Source organism: Idiotropiscis lumnitzeri, chromosome 1 (assembly GCF_059441095.1).
Source record: "Idiotropiscis lumnitzeri isolate Australia: NSW breed Sydney's pygmy pipehorse chromosome 1, RoL_Ilum_1.0, whole genome shotgun sequence".
NCBI lineage: Eukaryota > Metazoa > Chordata > Actinopteri > Syngnathiformes > Syngnathidae > Idiotropiscis > Idiotropiscis lumnitzeri.
Window position 1 is genome coordinate 12,970,284 of NC_142391.1, and position 16,439 is coordinate 12,986,722.

The 16,439-nt window shown below is 42.4% G+C and overlaps 1 protein-coding gene across 2 annotated transcripts in view; it reads right to left on the reverse strand.

The window, feature by feature from the left end:
* The window catches only part of LOC148343260 (fibroblast growth factor receptor-like 1), a 30,892-nt gene extending 15,095 nt beyond the window's left edge, over positions 1-15,797 (reverse strand). Inside the window, exons 1-2 of one of the 2 annotated variants that reach the window (XM_088317918.1) lie at positions 15,473-15,797; positions 14,644-14,739 (exon numbers count right to left, since the gene is read on the reverse strand). In XM_088317918.1, coding sequence (XP_088174044.1) covers positions 14,644-14,728 — 85 coding nt within the window. In that variant the 5' untranslated portion in view covers positions 14,729-14,739; positions 15,473-15,797. Of the gene's footprint in view, positions 1-1,052; positions 1,144-14,643; positions 14,740-15,472 lie in introns of those variants that run through there. The other variant, XM_088317926.1, reaches the window with a different exon arrangement.
* Between the last annotated feature and the right edge of the window lie 642 nt (positions 15,798-16,439).

Consider the following 16,439-nt stretch of genomic DNA (forward strand, 5'->3'; position numbering starts at 1 on the left):
CATATGTGCTTGCGTGAGTTTCCTCCAGGTACTCCATAGCTTCTTCCCTCAACCCAGAGCACGCATGCTAGGCTCATCGAAGACCATCACTGCGAATATGAGTACCAATATGAGTACTATAAGTGTACCCTGCCACTCATCAAAAGTCACTCGGGATTGGCTCCGTCTCAGCCGTGACGCCAATGAGGGTAAGTGGAATAGAAAATGTATGGAGGGATGATTTCTTATATGCTGCTTTGAAATTGAAAAAAAAAAATGGAGGTCAACCAGATTGCCAGCATGGACTGTGTGCGACCTTGTGGGTTTCATTCAACTGTATACTCAGATCTAAAATCACCCAACAAAAATCTGGCTTCAAATCCTCAATGATACATTATGACTACTGTAGCACACTGTAATATTCCTTAAACATGTGTTTCCACTTGCATTTGCTGTGTTTCATCACTGTCATCCTTACTGTGGCGAAGATATGGTAAATGATATGGAATGTTATTTGGGACCCCTCCGGCTCCAGACGTTTATAAATGAGCCTAATGCACGAGAAGGTTTTGGCTGGTGCTCCAAGTGTTTGGAATGTGCAACAAAGTATTTCCTCCCGCAATCTGTGCTCTTAAAAAAAAAAAAAAATCTTTTGAACTCCCTTCTGAAAAACAAGCCAAAGAGAGGTGCCGAAATCAAGGACGTGGTCTGCATCACGTAATAAGTATTTGCGCTTGTGTGCATGACCGCTATCCTTTCTTCAGTCGGGTCTCTGATCCGCCTCCTCCCTCTCAAGGACAGGTTCTCTTAACCTTGAAGTTGAAAGTGCCGAAACCACAGAGGCTCTCTGTGCAGAACGGAATAACTTCTTTATCTGCATGATTGAAAGACACCCCAATGCAAAATTGAATCGTGGCATTTTGCTGAAAAATGACCTGGAGCTGTACTCTCCTCCTGTGTCACGAGGCTGTCTCCTGAGCATATGGCCAACTACGCACCAAAGTTGTGATGAATGACAACGTGCCGGCTTCAAGTCAAACTGGATGCTCACTCAAATTGTTAGAATTACTCACCGCTCTCTGTGCAGAAAACGATACACGCGACCATATGGGCTTCCCCGTCTTGCGGCGCTGGTATGGAGCGCCTTATTATAGCCGGGCTCCATGTGTGAATGGAATCTTTCATAGCGCAGGAAAAGGAGGAGGAGGACGAGGAGGCCGGGCGACTCACAGAATTAGCTCTGTTTGTCTTTGCTCAGTTTGGTGATGGATTATTTTAAGAGAAAGGGCCACATTCAATAAGTTGCATTCTTGTGACATACTAAAAATAGAGTTATAGAGGGCTCATGACACGCAGTGATTGGAAGTCTGATCGCGTGTCATGGGAAACATGTTAGGAAATGCAAATAAAAGGCGAGGGGGAGGAAAAAAAAAAGTAAAATTATAGAGGATTGAGTAACATTTTTATTTATGAACACCTGGATCTGTAATGACATACAGATGCCGCCTCCCAACACTCACACACAAATTGTTATTCTAATCAAACATCTCAATAAAAGGTGGGCTTGGCCGCTGGCAAACACTTTAATAACGCACACCTGGAACATCAACAACTGCATAATACTTGCAACACTGCCTGCCCCACACAGGACGTGGTTACATCTGTAAACATTGTATCGTAAAAAAAAGATTTGCTCCTTAATCTGCAGCCAAGTGCAAGAATTTGTTGTGCATCCAAGCTCTTTTTGTACACAGCCAAACCGCGGTGATTCATTACGATGATAAATGCTGCTACAGTAAGCGTGAGCGTGGCCCTAATATAAAGTACTGTGAAACCTCCAAGGTCGAACGCTTCTAAAGTTGTTCAATATGAAATTCAAACACAAAGATTCACAGAGGCTCTCAAGCCTCACATAAACTATGCCAGACCATCATGCGTGATTTCTTTGGCTCACTGAACTACACAATTCTTTTTACCACCACGAAAGGGTAACAATGGTAGCAAAGAGGAGAAACACGATAGAAATGAAAATAAAATGAAAAGGTCTACTCAGCAGACTACAGCTGAAAATAAAATATGGACAGAATCTACACCAGAACTTTGTACAATATAAAACAAAGCCTAAACACTTAATAAAGGTTTCATGATGACAACAGTTTGAGCCTGGAAGACATTTGATGTGTATTAAAATTGTAACAAATTTAAAAGAAGATGAAGACGCATTTCCGCCGGATGTACAGAAATATTCACGACGACTAACTTTTGCTTTGCAAAACAACAAGGATTTAAACACGAGGTAAAAATGCAATCGAAGTTCTAGACACTAATGAAAGTCCCCGAGAGAGGGAAGCCACAAAATATGAACTGCGGAGTAGCAAAGGAGCACTGTAGTAGTATGTATGCCTTTAAGGGGCGTGGCCAAGTGAGTGACATCAGGAACATGCCCTTTTAGACCGCATCGGATGATCTGGACTTGAGTTTTGGCTTAACTGTAACTCTTAGCAATTGATTTTATTTTGCATTTTGTGTTTGAATGTTTATCTGCTCAATAGACGGCTCAAGTGCATTGGCGACTGACTCTCCTTTTTTTCCCCCACTTCATTTGAGCAGCGGCGTATCTGAAGCTCACTCATATCTCACATTTTGGCTCGCGACACAAAAATAAAAATCGACTCTTAAAAATCGCTCTTAACTCATTGACTGCCATTGACGGCTAAAGACGTCAAAGATCCATTTTTTTTACTCAGCTGGTAATGAATGAGTTAACTTGAAAAGCTCAAGTTCAAGATACCACTTTATTTAGTTTAAGGCTAAGAAGCGAAGACAGTTAGTCGAAAGTGCTTCCTCGTCATTCTCAGTTGCACTGTGTCAGGCCAACAGACCGGACAAATGCAGACAGACATCACAGAGGAGCACAACATAATGGAGCCGACGCTTGCAGGGCTCTATTCCATTTTGCCTTTCTTAGAACCTCAGGCTCAATTGTATAATGCACATAAACAAAATGAAGCGGCGAACAGAAAGTTCAGGGAGAGCAACACGAGCTCGAAACCAAATCCACAGTCGGTGACTTCGCATGAGACTGGAGAGACCGGGAGAAAGCGAAAAGGTGAGGACGAGGTTGCAGCCTGGGGAGTGTGGGAGAAAGGCCACACGTTTTTGTAAGGAGCTGGCTATACATTTCACAAGCACAGATACAAATCAGCATTAAAATAAATGAGGGGGAGAAAGATGGGAGGTGATGGTTGGGGGTGAGTGCAAGGTGGCATTGGAAGCTCTTCTGGCAGCAGCGAGGCGGTTAGGAGGGTCTAAGAATGCCGCCTTTTCTTCACCAATGCAAAAGACCATGCATCCCGGTGAGAAAATCAATACCCGTTTATTCCCCCTCACTTTGCTTCCAATCAATAGATAAGAGCGAAGTAAGACCAGTCGGGACAATGGCTCTTTCTTCAGCACCATCTTGATGCAACAGCATCCGCGGTGGGAATGGTAGCCGCGGAGCGATTGGGTGACTTGAGGAACAGCAGGAGAGGGCGAAACACAGTGAAAGGAGGTAAGGAGATGCTCCCTGATTAAAGCAGAACCACTGGAATAACATCGCCCTCTTGTTCTCAGTCAACCTTTCTCCACAACAACAGGCAGCCCCTGCAGGCTCCATCAAAAGGGAAAAAAAAAGAAGAAATGACTCTGGCGTCGTAAAGCTTCTAGAAACATCTCCATCACGCGGCCTGCCCATAACAGGGCCTACTGTGGCGCCTTTGAACTCTAAGCTGCTATATTTCATTAAACTTGACGGCCGTCTTGCCGACCCGGGCTGCCTCAGTCGGTGGACCCCAGCATGTGTGCGTGCGTGTGTGTGTGTGCGTGTGTGTGTGAGTATCTGTTTTTGCAAAAGGGAGCAAGCACTACTGTCGTCTGAAGTTACGACACGGCGCAAATCCACGCTCAAGCCACAATAAATCAACTAGACATAAACGGCTTTATCGTGTTGGGGTCCCCGCAGTTTTTCAACAAAGACCACCTCTGTTTACATCATGATGACACTTTTAAACTGTTTGTCTGTGGAAACAAGAAAAGGTGCGACTCCAAACACCATTTAGAGTACTCTCAGGGAAAAAGTCTACCGTTCAAATTGATCACAAGTCAAAGAGGAACTGCTAACTCAGTTGAGCACTTTGATTATATTAAATGCCTCTTTAAATGCAGAGTAAAGGTTCCATAAGTTGTTTTGCTGTCCTTTTGGGAAATTGCTAGACGTGAATTCCTGGAGGTCTTTCATCTTATGTTTGCTGCAGCAGTCTTTTTCTTCATTAAGTACAGCTATAGAAAAGTGCCCATTTTATTTTCAAATTGAAAGGAATATATATATATATATATATATATATATATATATATATATATATATATATATATATATATATATATATATATATATATATATATATATATATATATATATATATATATATATATATATATATATAATGTATGTGTATATGTATATGTGTATGTATATGTGTGTATATATATATATATATATATACACACATATACATACACATATACACATACATTATATATATATATATATATATATATATATATATATACACATACATTATATATATATATATATATATATACATATACACAATATATATATATATATATATATATATATATAAATACACAAATATATATGTTGTGTACTTCTAACTCTCATGTTCTGCTATTTCACTGGCTTCCCAAATAATGTACAAGTCACACACATAATGAACAGCAACAGATTTAAATGGGAATATCACGACAATATGATCCATATGTTTTATATTTCATGCCAAACAAAAGCTGTCTTAGCTAAGAAAAAAACAAACAGCTGCAGTGCATGTATATTAGGGCTGCATGATATTGGAAAAAATGTGATATGGATGTTGACTATAGTGATATAAATATTACAGAGATATTTAACATGTACACTTACAGAAAAATCCAGAAGAAAATTATTTTTCATATCTTTGTGATATGCATATTGCATAGGACATTATCACAATTTCTATATCTATATATTTTTTTATATATTGTGATTGTGCAGCCTTAATGTTTATGTATGTCTTGCATTGAAAATCATATTTAAAATAGATTTGATATGATAAACTCGCATGCTTAAAGAGCCAAAAAAAAGGAAAAAGCAAACAGACAAATTGTCCCTATAACACAATTTGCTATCCTGATGCCCATTGTCAACATTAAAAAAAATTAGGGAGGTAATTATTTATTAAAAAAAATGTGTTCTTCAATATTGGTGGTAAGTCTGAAACAGAAGCCCAGTCATAACTTTGAAATGTGGGCCTGCCTTTGGCCAGACATGCGCTGTCACAAAGGGGCCACAGTGAGTAGCACTCTGCCGGCTTTATCTCACTCCATTAGGCAGAGGACTGGTGTGCACACCAGGACTGAGTGTATGCTTTGGGCCACTTATCTGGGAAGAGGCACCGGGGCGGAGGGGGGGGGGGATAAGTCTGGGAATGGAGAGAAAGGCCAGATAGAGTGACAAACAGACTGAAGGACAGGACGAGAGGTCCCGGCGGTGAGGTTGGGGCAAGGCGGGGTGGATAAATGAACTTGAAGCCAAAGCGGGATTGTTCTAGAGAGGCACAGGAGCTAAGATGGCAGAAAGGTCTCCTTTAACACTGCTCATAGGGGGACGAGGGCCGCACGGGGGAGTGAAAGAGGATTAGGCGGGCCGAGGCGGCGGTAACCAGGAATCTCAACAATCTCACACCCAGATCCTGGGTCTGGGCTCAGCCACATGACCCTCTCCAACAGACCGCTTTCTCTCTGTAGCCCAGAGCAGGGTACTGACAAGCACCTGTTTATGACTGTCTGTCTCTGCGTTTGGTGATGGATGGACCACTTGGAGTGCGACATTGGTTGGATGCTCACCAGTTTGTACCATCGGCCTTGCTCAAATCACTGCTCAATTATTAACCTTTAAGATTAAGACACTTCAAGACTAAGAGCTGATGCAGCTGTTCTAACCATGGGTTATTATAGAAAAATGAAGTCAATAACAGTTTGAACCATCAGCCTTTAGACACTGCACAATGGTTTTGAAATAAAACAGTCCGTCCTTTCATCTTGAATTTAACAGCTTGCACAAAATGGTCGCATTTTCCATTCCACCAATGACTCACATGCCGTTAACTGTAAAGGTGTAGTCCACTTTTCTTGCTACTTCAAGAAAGAAAATGTGAGGAAAAAAATCAAAAATTAAGAAGTTGATAACAGGAATGAAGTTTTGCAGCATGTTTGACTGGTGTAATCTACAATAGATAAAGTTTAAGCAGCTCTCAATGTAAGTGAATGAGGTCATTAAAAACATTGTCATTCTATAAGACCGATTCTTATTCATACATATGAAGACAGAAAGCAACACCAAACATAAAGAGAACTGGAAGTCTGAAGAGCAACTCAAGAATCATTTCCTTGATGAAGAAAAATCTCATCAAAGCTTTAACTGAAAGAAAACAAGACTACTCCAAGACAAGAAACCCCTTCGTGAATGTAAATCCGTTAACAACAATGTGCAAACCCGATTGGAAAACGTTCGGGAATAGGAAAGCCAGATTAGACTTGAGTCTATAAAAGCATGCAATGTTACGTTACGGAATCATCAAGACAAACTTTTGTCTCATTTTTCTTCTGCGAAGAATTTTTCATAAATCTGAACATGTCTGCTTTCACTTTCTTCCAAGTCACATCATGTACTTTGTACAGTAAGCGCCTCATTTTAAGAGCCCATCAACAGCGAGGTGCATCCTGCCACTCCCTTCTTCCACCGGTCTTTTGCCACATTCCACAGGCAAAGCAGACTTTTCATCAGCACTCTCGTCACAGTCGGGGGTACAGTACGGAGACACGGAACGAGTTGCAGATGTTCCGCAAAGTTTTGTCACTGTCACGCTGGCTTGATGTGATGCCGGACAGTGGCCAGACTTAACGTCAACCGCAGATTGTGTTGCGATGGTTACGTTTGTGTGATGATGGAATGACTAGCAGCTTGTCTTGGACAATGCCAGTAGTATTGCGAGATTCAGACTGGAGGGAAGTTCCAAGGTAGACTGGCAAAGCTCCCACTGACAGCAGTGGGGCCTCCTCACAATCCAGGAATATTGTGTCGAATCAATCCGTCATCGTGGAGCTGTTGAGTCATTAGCATGTGCTGCTCACCCTTTCACTGTGACAATTTGTTACCCGGTTCACCTTACCACTCAGATGAACCAAAGTTCAATGCCCACCTTTTTTTTTCTCTAGCTGTCTCCCTCTTTATTTTCCATCCGTCCGCAGCATAACATTTAACTTTTCTTAATCAGATGGGAAAAGCCCCAGCTGAGATAAGCGGTAAAGAAAACTGATGGATATGGTTAGAAATTGTTATATCTACAAAGGATTATCTTCTCTGGTTGGTCTGCCGGTGACAAACTGAAGAAGAGACTCTGATCGTGTTTTCGAGTGGACTGTCAACATTTTACCAATGTATCACTTTCATAACTTATTTGTAGTGGTGTTGTTTTTTTTTTTTAATCCCCCTTTTGTTCATCATCACTGATACCTTATGGAGCGGTATATGAAAAAAAAACTAATCATTTGGAAGGAGATGGCGCATTTTTAATTAGCTTATGACAAGTAAAGTGGTCTTTTGTTTTTATCTTGCTAGGTTTTGGTTTATCTTCAATTTGCTATCGAGACGATATTTCCGTCGGCATTTTTAGGTTAATTTGAACGTTGGGTTACCAAACATTTCAAATTGAACTTGAGAGGGTTCACTGTGTATCAGTTCTGTAGTCAAATTCACAATTCGGACAAGAGAAGTGGCCGATCTGGAAACTGGACTAACATAAACTGAGAATAAAAGGAGTAGATTTGGATCTTATAAGACACATCTGCTCACTTTAACTGACCTAATGGAACATTGTGAGGTATTGGAGAATATTCAACTGTATCTAAATAACATCAGCAAGTCACAGTCTAAGACGACTGTTTTGCCTTTGCGCACAGAAGCTCGGTTCATTATTGAAAAAACATGTGTTCAGTGTTTTCACCACATTTATCAATTCATTGTTAGACTATACGGATATGGAAAACATTGTGAGCCCTTTTGCAACAGAGCTTCTACTCTTAAGTGAGAATTCAAGAGCCTGGCTCACATCTGCTTTAGTTCATCACAAAGGTGTTTGATGACTTTGAGAAGAGGGTCCTTCTTCCCTCATGGACCTTACTTGGTCAAGCCGGGGAAAAAAAACAGCCCTCCTCAAACGGCTCTTAAAAAGTTGTCCAAACTGTCTTGGACACATGAAGAATTAAGATTCAAGGGCCTAGGGTTTGTTTTTCCGTATTGTGCGGGACTTTGGTTGGTAAATGAACAGACAGTAGATGATCATAACAGATGCGCCACTGTAAACATCATTAAATGCTCATTTCTTCTATTAATCATCCATGCTTAAATACCTTTAAACAGATACATGAATCATGTAAATACGTTGATAGAGTAAGAATGGAGGCCACATGTGGCAAGTACATCTATACTGGGGCTGCATGAGGAAATGCAATCGATTTCACTGCATGCTTCAGTCTGGGGTCGTGTGGAGCCTCACTGTAAAGGATAACAGATTATGCTCCTCGCTCCTGGAATGATTATTCCTTGCCGTCCTATTCCATGCTCGTCCAAGTTAGAGCAGGCAGGGACACATTTTCCATTCATCACAGATGAATTGGTCCCGTCCTCGCCTCTGCCGCAGTGTTTAGGGAAACGGGGGGCAGCATGACAGCTTACGCCTCAGCGGTGAAAACGCCTGTTTTGATGAAGTGTGACAAGCATTGGCCCGAACCACATAGAAACTCAATCAAAAGGGACAATGCGGTAAAGAATTTCCGAGGTCACTCAAAAGAATCGCAAATGAAGAAGAAAATGGGATTGAAAAAGCCGAAAAGCTATGTGGGGTCTCATTGAAGCCCATCAGAGGTGAACTGAAAGGAGTTTGCAGAGGAGGAAGCAAACTGGGAGACGTGTGTGTGGAAGTCAGCGGAGGCCTCATTCAAATTTTCTTATGCGAACGTTCCCTGGCTCTGCTTTCTTCGGGCCAAGCCAAGCCGTCGCTGTTTCCACGGCCATAACTTTCAATCAACCATTAACTGCACAACAGGAGGGGGTTGGGGGGTTGTCATGTGTGTGTGTTTGTGTTAAAGAGAAGGAGGATAAATGTGTGCTAGTTGCTAGGACAACAAGTGATGAAAGCCTCAAAGTGAGAAGGCAAACAGTGAGAAACGCATTTAGAATCTTTTCTAAGCATGACGTACATCAGGTTCGCTGACTTGATTTGGCGTTGTGATAATGAGACTGTAAAGCGACACAGCTGGCAATGACAAGTCCAGCAAACAAACAATCACAGGAGTTGGCAACCAATGCTTCTGCAATTCAAATCAACCTCACTGAATAGCACCGCAATGATTGTAGGTCAGAACCTGCTGAGCCAAGGCGATGTCCCGAAGGCTGCCATCATTCAACATGGGCGTCTTTTCTCAAGATAACAAAAAAGGTTGTCATGGGGTTTTTTTTTTCAGGCGACAGTTTTTGTTTTTTTATATGCCAAACACACAGTGGCATCAGTAAACATTTTTTTATACTCTCTTCAAGAATACTACAGCAGCTCTGCTTTATGATGGGTGAAACAGATCATTTTTGGGGGGGGGGGGCGGGGAGGTTTGCTAAGGGTTCTGTGAGATGGCAAAAACACCCTTTGAAGTATGTTGAGGCTATTGTTATTAAGAAAGCCCGAACCAAACATATTGTGCAGCTGAAGTCATTATAATTAAAACGTGTATGAAAAAGCAGCCTTGAGAGAAATCAGTTTTGTTTTAAAGAAAAAAAAATTTTTATGTTATGCACATTGCACATTTTAAATCGCTTAAATGTGTCCAGAAGAGCAAACTGTGTGTTATAGTATTAGTATCTCCAAACGTGCCTTCAGCAAAAGCTTAATTGGCTAAAAATAAAAGATCTACTATAACATAATTTTGAGAACAGTTATCATGCTGATCTGAAAAGAGGACTGTATTGTGAAAACAAACTAATAACATTACTGGCATGATAAATATTCAATTTATTATTTTTCTATTATTTATTTATTATTATTAGTAAGTGGTAGTTATTTTTATGACATTTTTTGTAATTTTTTATTTGTTTAGATTTACAGATTTTTTGGGTCTTTTATTAATACAAAGCTAAAATGAAACTTAATCTGACTAAATTGAAACTGTAAAATGACTCAACTTCCCTACAGCTCTTGAAGTTCAACTGGTTTACAATCCAACTATTTCGGACTCCTAAAAACTTGGATTACGAGAAGTGATGGGCAAGAGAAGGCCCCACCACAGCAAGAGAAAGAAAAAACAGACGGGGTTTGTCGGTCAATGGAGGAGGCATAGAAAGAAGGGTTGAGCAAGACAAACACTTCCCACTGTGGCGCTGCAGAGTTATTGTTAAGTCCCGCGTACGGGTCGACCCCAGCTACCACATACAGGCTCGCCTGCAGCCACTTGGACCGTTCTCCCATTTGCCGCGGTTGTAACACCGACAGCCGGACACCGAGCCATTCCGCTGTCGCCAACCCAAGCAGCTGTCGAACAATGCACTTGGTACATTCAGCACGTCGGGTAGCTCATGGAAGTTGAAAGCGGGAAAGCGAGTCAACATGGTTAGCATCTGAATGCTGACTGTCTGGCACGTTGATTGTGCGGGGTTAACTGGAGCATTTCAGACATCAGGAGAAGCGTGTGTGGTCTGAAAGCATCCCGAGCCCAAGCAACCTAATGAGCTCTGGATGCAGCCTCTTCACTCCCCAAAATACAAATGTGTAAGCATTAGCATACAGCTGACGGAGATAAACATGGGAAGTGGACAATGCCTTGTTGAAACTCCACATGAATGCTAATTGGAGTGGTCATTTAAGTCAGTCAATGAGGGAGTGTTGCTAACAGGGATTATATGACCCCTCTTAAGTAAACACTAAGTGACCTCCATTATGACTACTTATCACAGCTACAGCCCTTTCCTTTCTTTCCCTGTGAGGGGTGAAGTCTGACACATTCCTCCCCCTGCCAACTGCCGGGGTCAGTAGCATGCGCTGATAGACGGGGAACACGGATTGTTTTTGTGGTGAAGCGGAGTTATTCCCAGCTCTGGGAGATGTCGAGCGGTCTTTAAAATTCACCTGAGTCATCTCATTATCAAAACTTTTCGAAGGAGTAATTTGCTCAATAAAACATGCTCTACGATCAGATATAAAAACAGCGCACGTCACATGCTGTTAGTTCTCACGCACACCTAAACTGCGGCGCCTCAGCAGCTCAATCTAGGACGTGGGTTATTATAAATTAATCTGCCCCGTCCAACCTGGGGGACGGCCACACCATAATCCATCCATTGTTTGTCGCAAATGGACCTCCACTCAGTAAATAGGAGCTAAAACGATCCGAGAAAGAATGAAGGGGGGGTGACGAAAGGTCAGTCCATGCCTTGTTTTAACAACAGCACATTAAGTTAACCGACTTCCTCCATCTTTACAGCGGTAATAAAGGGGAGGAAATGCCGTGACTCGCAGGCAGGACTGAGTGTCTGCTTTGTGCGATGATGTATCAGTCCTACAGATGGAGCTCAACCCAAAAACGCACGACATTTACTTCCCGGAACCCTAAAGTGGAATATTCAAACATAACACACAAGGCAAGCTATTCTTTCTGTGCCACAAGACCCTCCCAAGAGTATCTACCTTGGCCCTTTGCTAGTCAGGAGATATTCCAAAACGACAAGGACTTTGGGGCATTGAGTTACTTTTGAATCTCACTTCATTATGCGTAAAGGAAATGGAAAACTCTGTGGATGCTGCCAAATGGCCTCGTGATTTTAACGGCCACTGGCACACCGTGCATCACAATACCTCCTTGTTATGAGAATGTGATGTAACGGTGCTGTAAAATGTATATTTTCCGACAGGGTTGCAGAGTGAGCGCTAAGTTTGTCCAGATGGCTACGAAGGTAGAGCACACGTGCGTGCGTGTGTGTGCGTGTGTGTGTGTGCGCACACGGCTGCATGTGATGGAGCAATTGTTTGTTGATCATTGGGATGCAAGTCAACGATGCGTTGTGTTGTTTGCCAGCGGGGACACCTGGTTTTCTTTTCATACTCATTTGTGCAGAACACGTACATCTACCGTGGCAATTTTTTTCAGCCCGCTTCGCATCAGAGTGGTCCGTTCTCCACAATTCAAAATACTATCACGGGGAATGAGAGTAAAACATTCTTGGAGAGGAGACGGCGGGAACTCAAGAAAATGGACTGCTGGAGCAAAGTGGAGATTTTGGAGGATAAACTGAGATTTGACTATTTAACAAAATGTTCCACCGTGGCTATGGGGGGAAATTAATAAAATGAATACTTCAATTCAATTGTTATTTTCAATGGCTTAAAAAAAGCTCACTCAGAATGTTCTGAACTCCTGTTTCCATGCAAGTACTGAGAACTAAATCATGCTACCAAAATTGCTGATGCCTCATCGTTTTTTCTTTCTATTAACCTTTATTAGACCTTCGGCAAACTTTTGAATGCAGATGCATCTAACTTTTTAAGGGTTTAGCACTTTTTACACAACTTGCTGTTCTCGAACAAGAAGCTGCACAACATTTTTCACAACAGGTGCCCTTAACCGATACTTTTCCTGGTTTATTTACAGTTGGGATAAAAAGTCCTCTTCATCATCATTCTAATGTAAAATGTGCCAACTGAGAAAAGACTGCTCTCAATGGTAAACTCGTTGAGACGGAATTCGCAGTTTCTTCTGCTCGGGGCTAACCAACGAACTCCATTTTCAAGACGCCATGAATCGATCAATTTCATGCAATCACCCAATTCATTACAATGCACATCCCAAGTTTACGTCACCCAGGCAACAGTGATTCGGCACGCTTGGAACTCCGGCTGACCTGCTTTTGTCAATGCAAAAGAACAAACAGCACCAACGGGGGACGGAAAAGTTCCCGTGGTCGCTGTCCCTGTCACCACATTAGGAACTGTACTGCGACACATCACTGGGCACCTCCAGAGAGGAGGAAGCGCAAGGGGGGCCAATTCTCGCTGGGCCAGGCGCAAAGTCTTTCCGATGTTGATGGGAGGGGACTGGAGAGGGGGAGTGGGGTGGGTTCCATATGTTTGTGTGCCACAAGGACAGGGGGTGTGTGGGATCAGATGTCACCTGATGACTGACAGCAACAGGCTTAAAATGCTTTCGCTCAAACTTACTGCCTCCTCCTTGGCTGCATTGTTGAGCTAACAGCAGGAAAGCGACACGTCCGACGTCGTTTGACGGTTTCCATGCAAAAGTCAAAGGAGGAGGTGGGAGAAGGTGCCGGAGTCGTGAGGGCGTCTGGTCTTTATAATTTAATGTACATTTGTCACAAATGTCATCATGCATTGTTAAATTTTACAGGGGCCATTTTACAGCCTCTCTGGTCTTCGCCTCACTGCAAAAGCGGGTTTGAGTCAGCGCCTCAGCCCGTATTTCACATGCTGTCAGAGCGGAGCTGTTGTAGTTGGACTGTAACACGCAGCTCAGTGTATCAGAGCCGCAGGAACTTGTATTTACTCTGCTTCCACATGATCGTTCAGGATCACCCAGGAGTGTCTGCCAACTACGTATCAGTCAGCACATCCGCATGAGGCGCTTTGACAGAGAAATGATGAGGAACAGGCTTTATTTTACGTCTCCCATCTGTTCATCTGTAAACACACAAAATGGCCTCTAATCGTATTTAGCCTTCACGACTTGTTTACTCTTGGTTTAGCCGTGCCGTGAAGGCATGGCCACCACACTGTGAATGAGGCATTGTCAAATCTAATCCCAAGCACCCACCCCTCCCCTCCACCTTCTAAACCGGCGCTACCCCATTTCTTGCATCTCTGCCACATGCAGGTATTGCACCTATCAAACACGCCTCTGGAGTTTGTTTTGCTAGCGGCTGGTCCTCCTCAAGTGGAGTTGGTATGTCAGGTTTTCAGACCATACTCATTCTTGCTTCGTTTTTGCATCGGCCTTTGAATGGTGGCCCTTGGATTGCATCAGACATGCTTGAGGCGGCGAGGGATGCTGGGTGAAATCACAGAAATGGCATCCGCGTGTTACTGGGGGTCCTGATGACAAGCACACTGCGTGTTCGCCTGAAAGCAATGTACTGACCCTGGCAAGGGAAACTGTGAATTGTGGTCAGTTTCTCGGCCAGCCAGCGGCAAGAGAGCTGGGTTCTCTACACAGACTTGTGTTCTTTCACCCTGGGAAGCTGATGGATGATGTTTGTTTGGTTTAGCTCTGGAGAATGTGCGCACACACACAGGCACACATTTGAGGAGAAGCAAGTTTGCCCTTCTCTCATTCCCCAGCCTGTGTTGATTTTGGGCTCCTTTTAGTTTTTTTTTTACTTACTTTTCCGTCTCTTACTTCTCTGTGTGAAAACATTAACTGAGACATTTTCCCCCCGCACTTGAGTTATAATGAGCCATGAACACAGGAGTTCCAGTCTCACAATAAACGAAAGACAGGTCACGTTCATCTCACCTCGTGCACAGTGGACCAGCAAGACAGCCTCCAAGAACATCAGCACAATCTTCAGTACTGCCATGGCGTCCAAACACAACTTCATGCTCTCTCAAACTGAAACACACATGGACACAATATGACATTGGAAATGGAAAATATTACTAGGAGGGCCAAAGGATGCACTACTAGTGATTCCCAAATTCAGTGTCACGGCACATTTGGGTGTTGCAAGAGATGATCATTATCCAAGATCACATAAATGGTCTGAAAATTATGATTCATTTTCAATAAATAATGTGCCGTTGTTTATCTATGTATCCCAGTGACGTATAGTGATAGGGAAAACAATTAAATGTTTTTTCATGGGATGGCAGAAGGTAAATAATTTACTTGCATATCCTCTATTTGTGACTTTTTTTGGACAGTTTGATGATGTGCCTCGGCTCAATAAAGCCTGGGAAAACACTGCTTTAAAGTGATGCACGTTTAGGGAAAATTAGTTGCATTTCAACTGTAGAAAATGGTCCCAATAGACAAAACCGCTGACAGTAAATTATTGTCTTCATTCTTAGAGCATCGTTTTCCCACTTTTTCCCCTCAGAGATTAAGAGAAGTGCAAAAATATATCAGTGTTAGTGAGGTTATTATTTTATATAAACATGATTGAAGTGATCAAATATTTTCCACCATGAATTTCCAGTGATGATACAGTCACATCTTCGCAGTCATTTTCACTCAAGCAGGCCAGATTTCAGTTAAACGACATCATTAACCTAGGGTGAACTGAGCTATAGCTAGAAAAAAAAATAGGTCACTATCCATAAAATAATAACTGTTGATGACAAACCTGAATGTTGACTGAATGAAGTCAAACTCGTACCAGCCTCTTGGCAGTTTTAGCGAAAGTCTGCGTTGAGTCCATGAATCAAAAGTGCCACTTCTCGTACTTAACACCCACGTAACCACCAATCCTTGTCGTTGACAAGCAAACAACTTCGCAAAACAAAACGAAGCACAAATCTCGCCAAGCCCCCCGCCCTCTCAAAAAAGGGGACCGTATGCGAATATGTAAAAAAATGAGCCCAGCGTGCCTTTTTCTTGCCTCTCTGCCTCTGCCCAACAAGTGACTAGTGACTCGTGCCTTGCGCAAGCTCGCCAGGCGTGTGCGCGCTGAAGCTTCTGACCAATCAGAGGCCGCGCATTTGTTAACCCGTTAATTGCTACGACACTCGGGGGTAAAAACTCACAGACGCAGTAAAGTGACACCCCGTTTATCGCGGGGGACGCGGTACATACACACCCGCGATATCTAAAAATCATTTGTATCATGTTTTACGCCTCTCACACGCTTTAACCACTTAAGAACTTATCAAAAAACACTTTGAAAAGTATTCGTTTCTGCATGTTCTTACAATGAATGGGAGAAATCTTTCTACGCAAATATGGACTCACTCACACATTAATTCAAATAAGAGAAATGCAACATTGCTTCAAACTGTTTATTTACCACTCTTAATTAAAGTTTAGAGTAAAAAATACACATAAAAAAAGACAATTCAATACTGCATATTCAAACACCAAAATGTTCATTTAAACCATCCACATTATATAGTATAGAAAAATTCTACACACCCCGGTTCAAATGCCAGGTTCTTCTGAAACAAAAAAACAAACAAAAAAACATGAATCCATTATCCGATCCGCTTCTCGGGGGTCTCAGGGGTGCTGGAGCCTATCAGAAGTGTCTTCGGGCAGTAGGCGGGGTACACACTGAATTGGTATTGCGCTTTTCCACCTATTAAGGCACTCAAAGT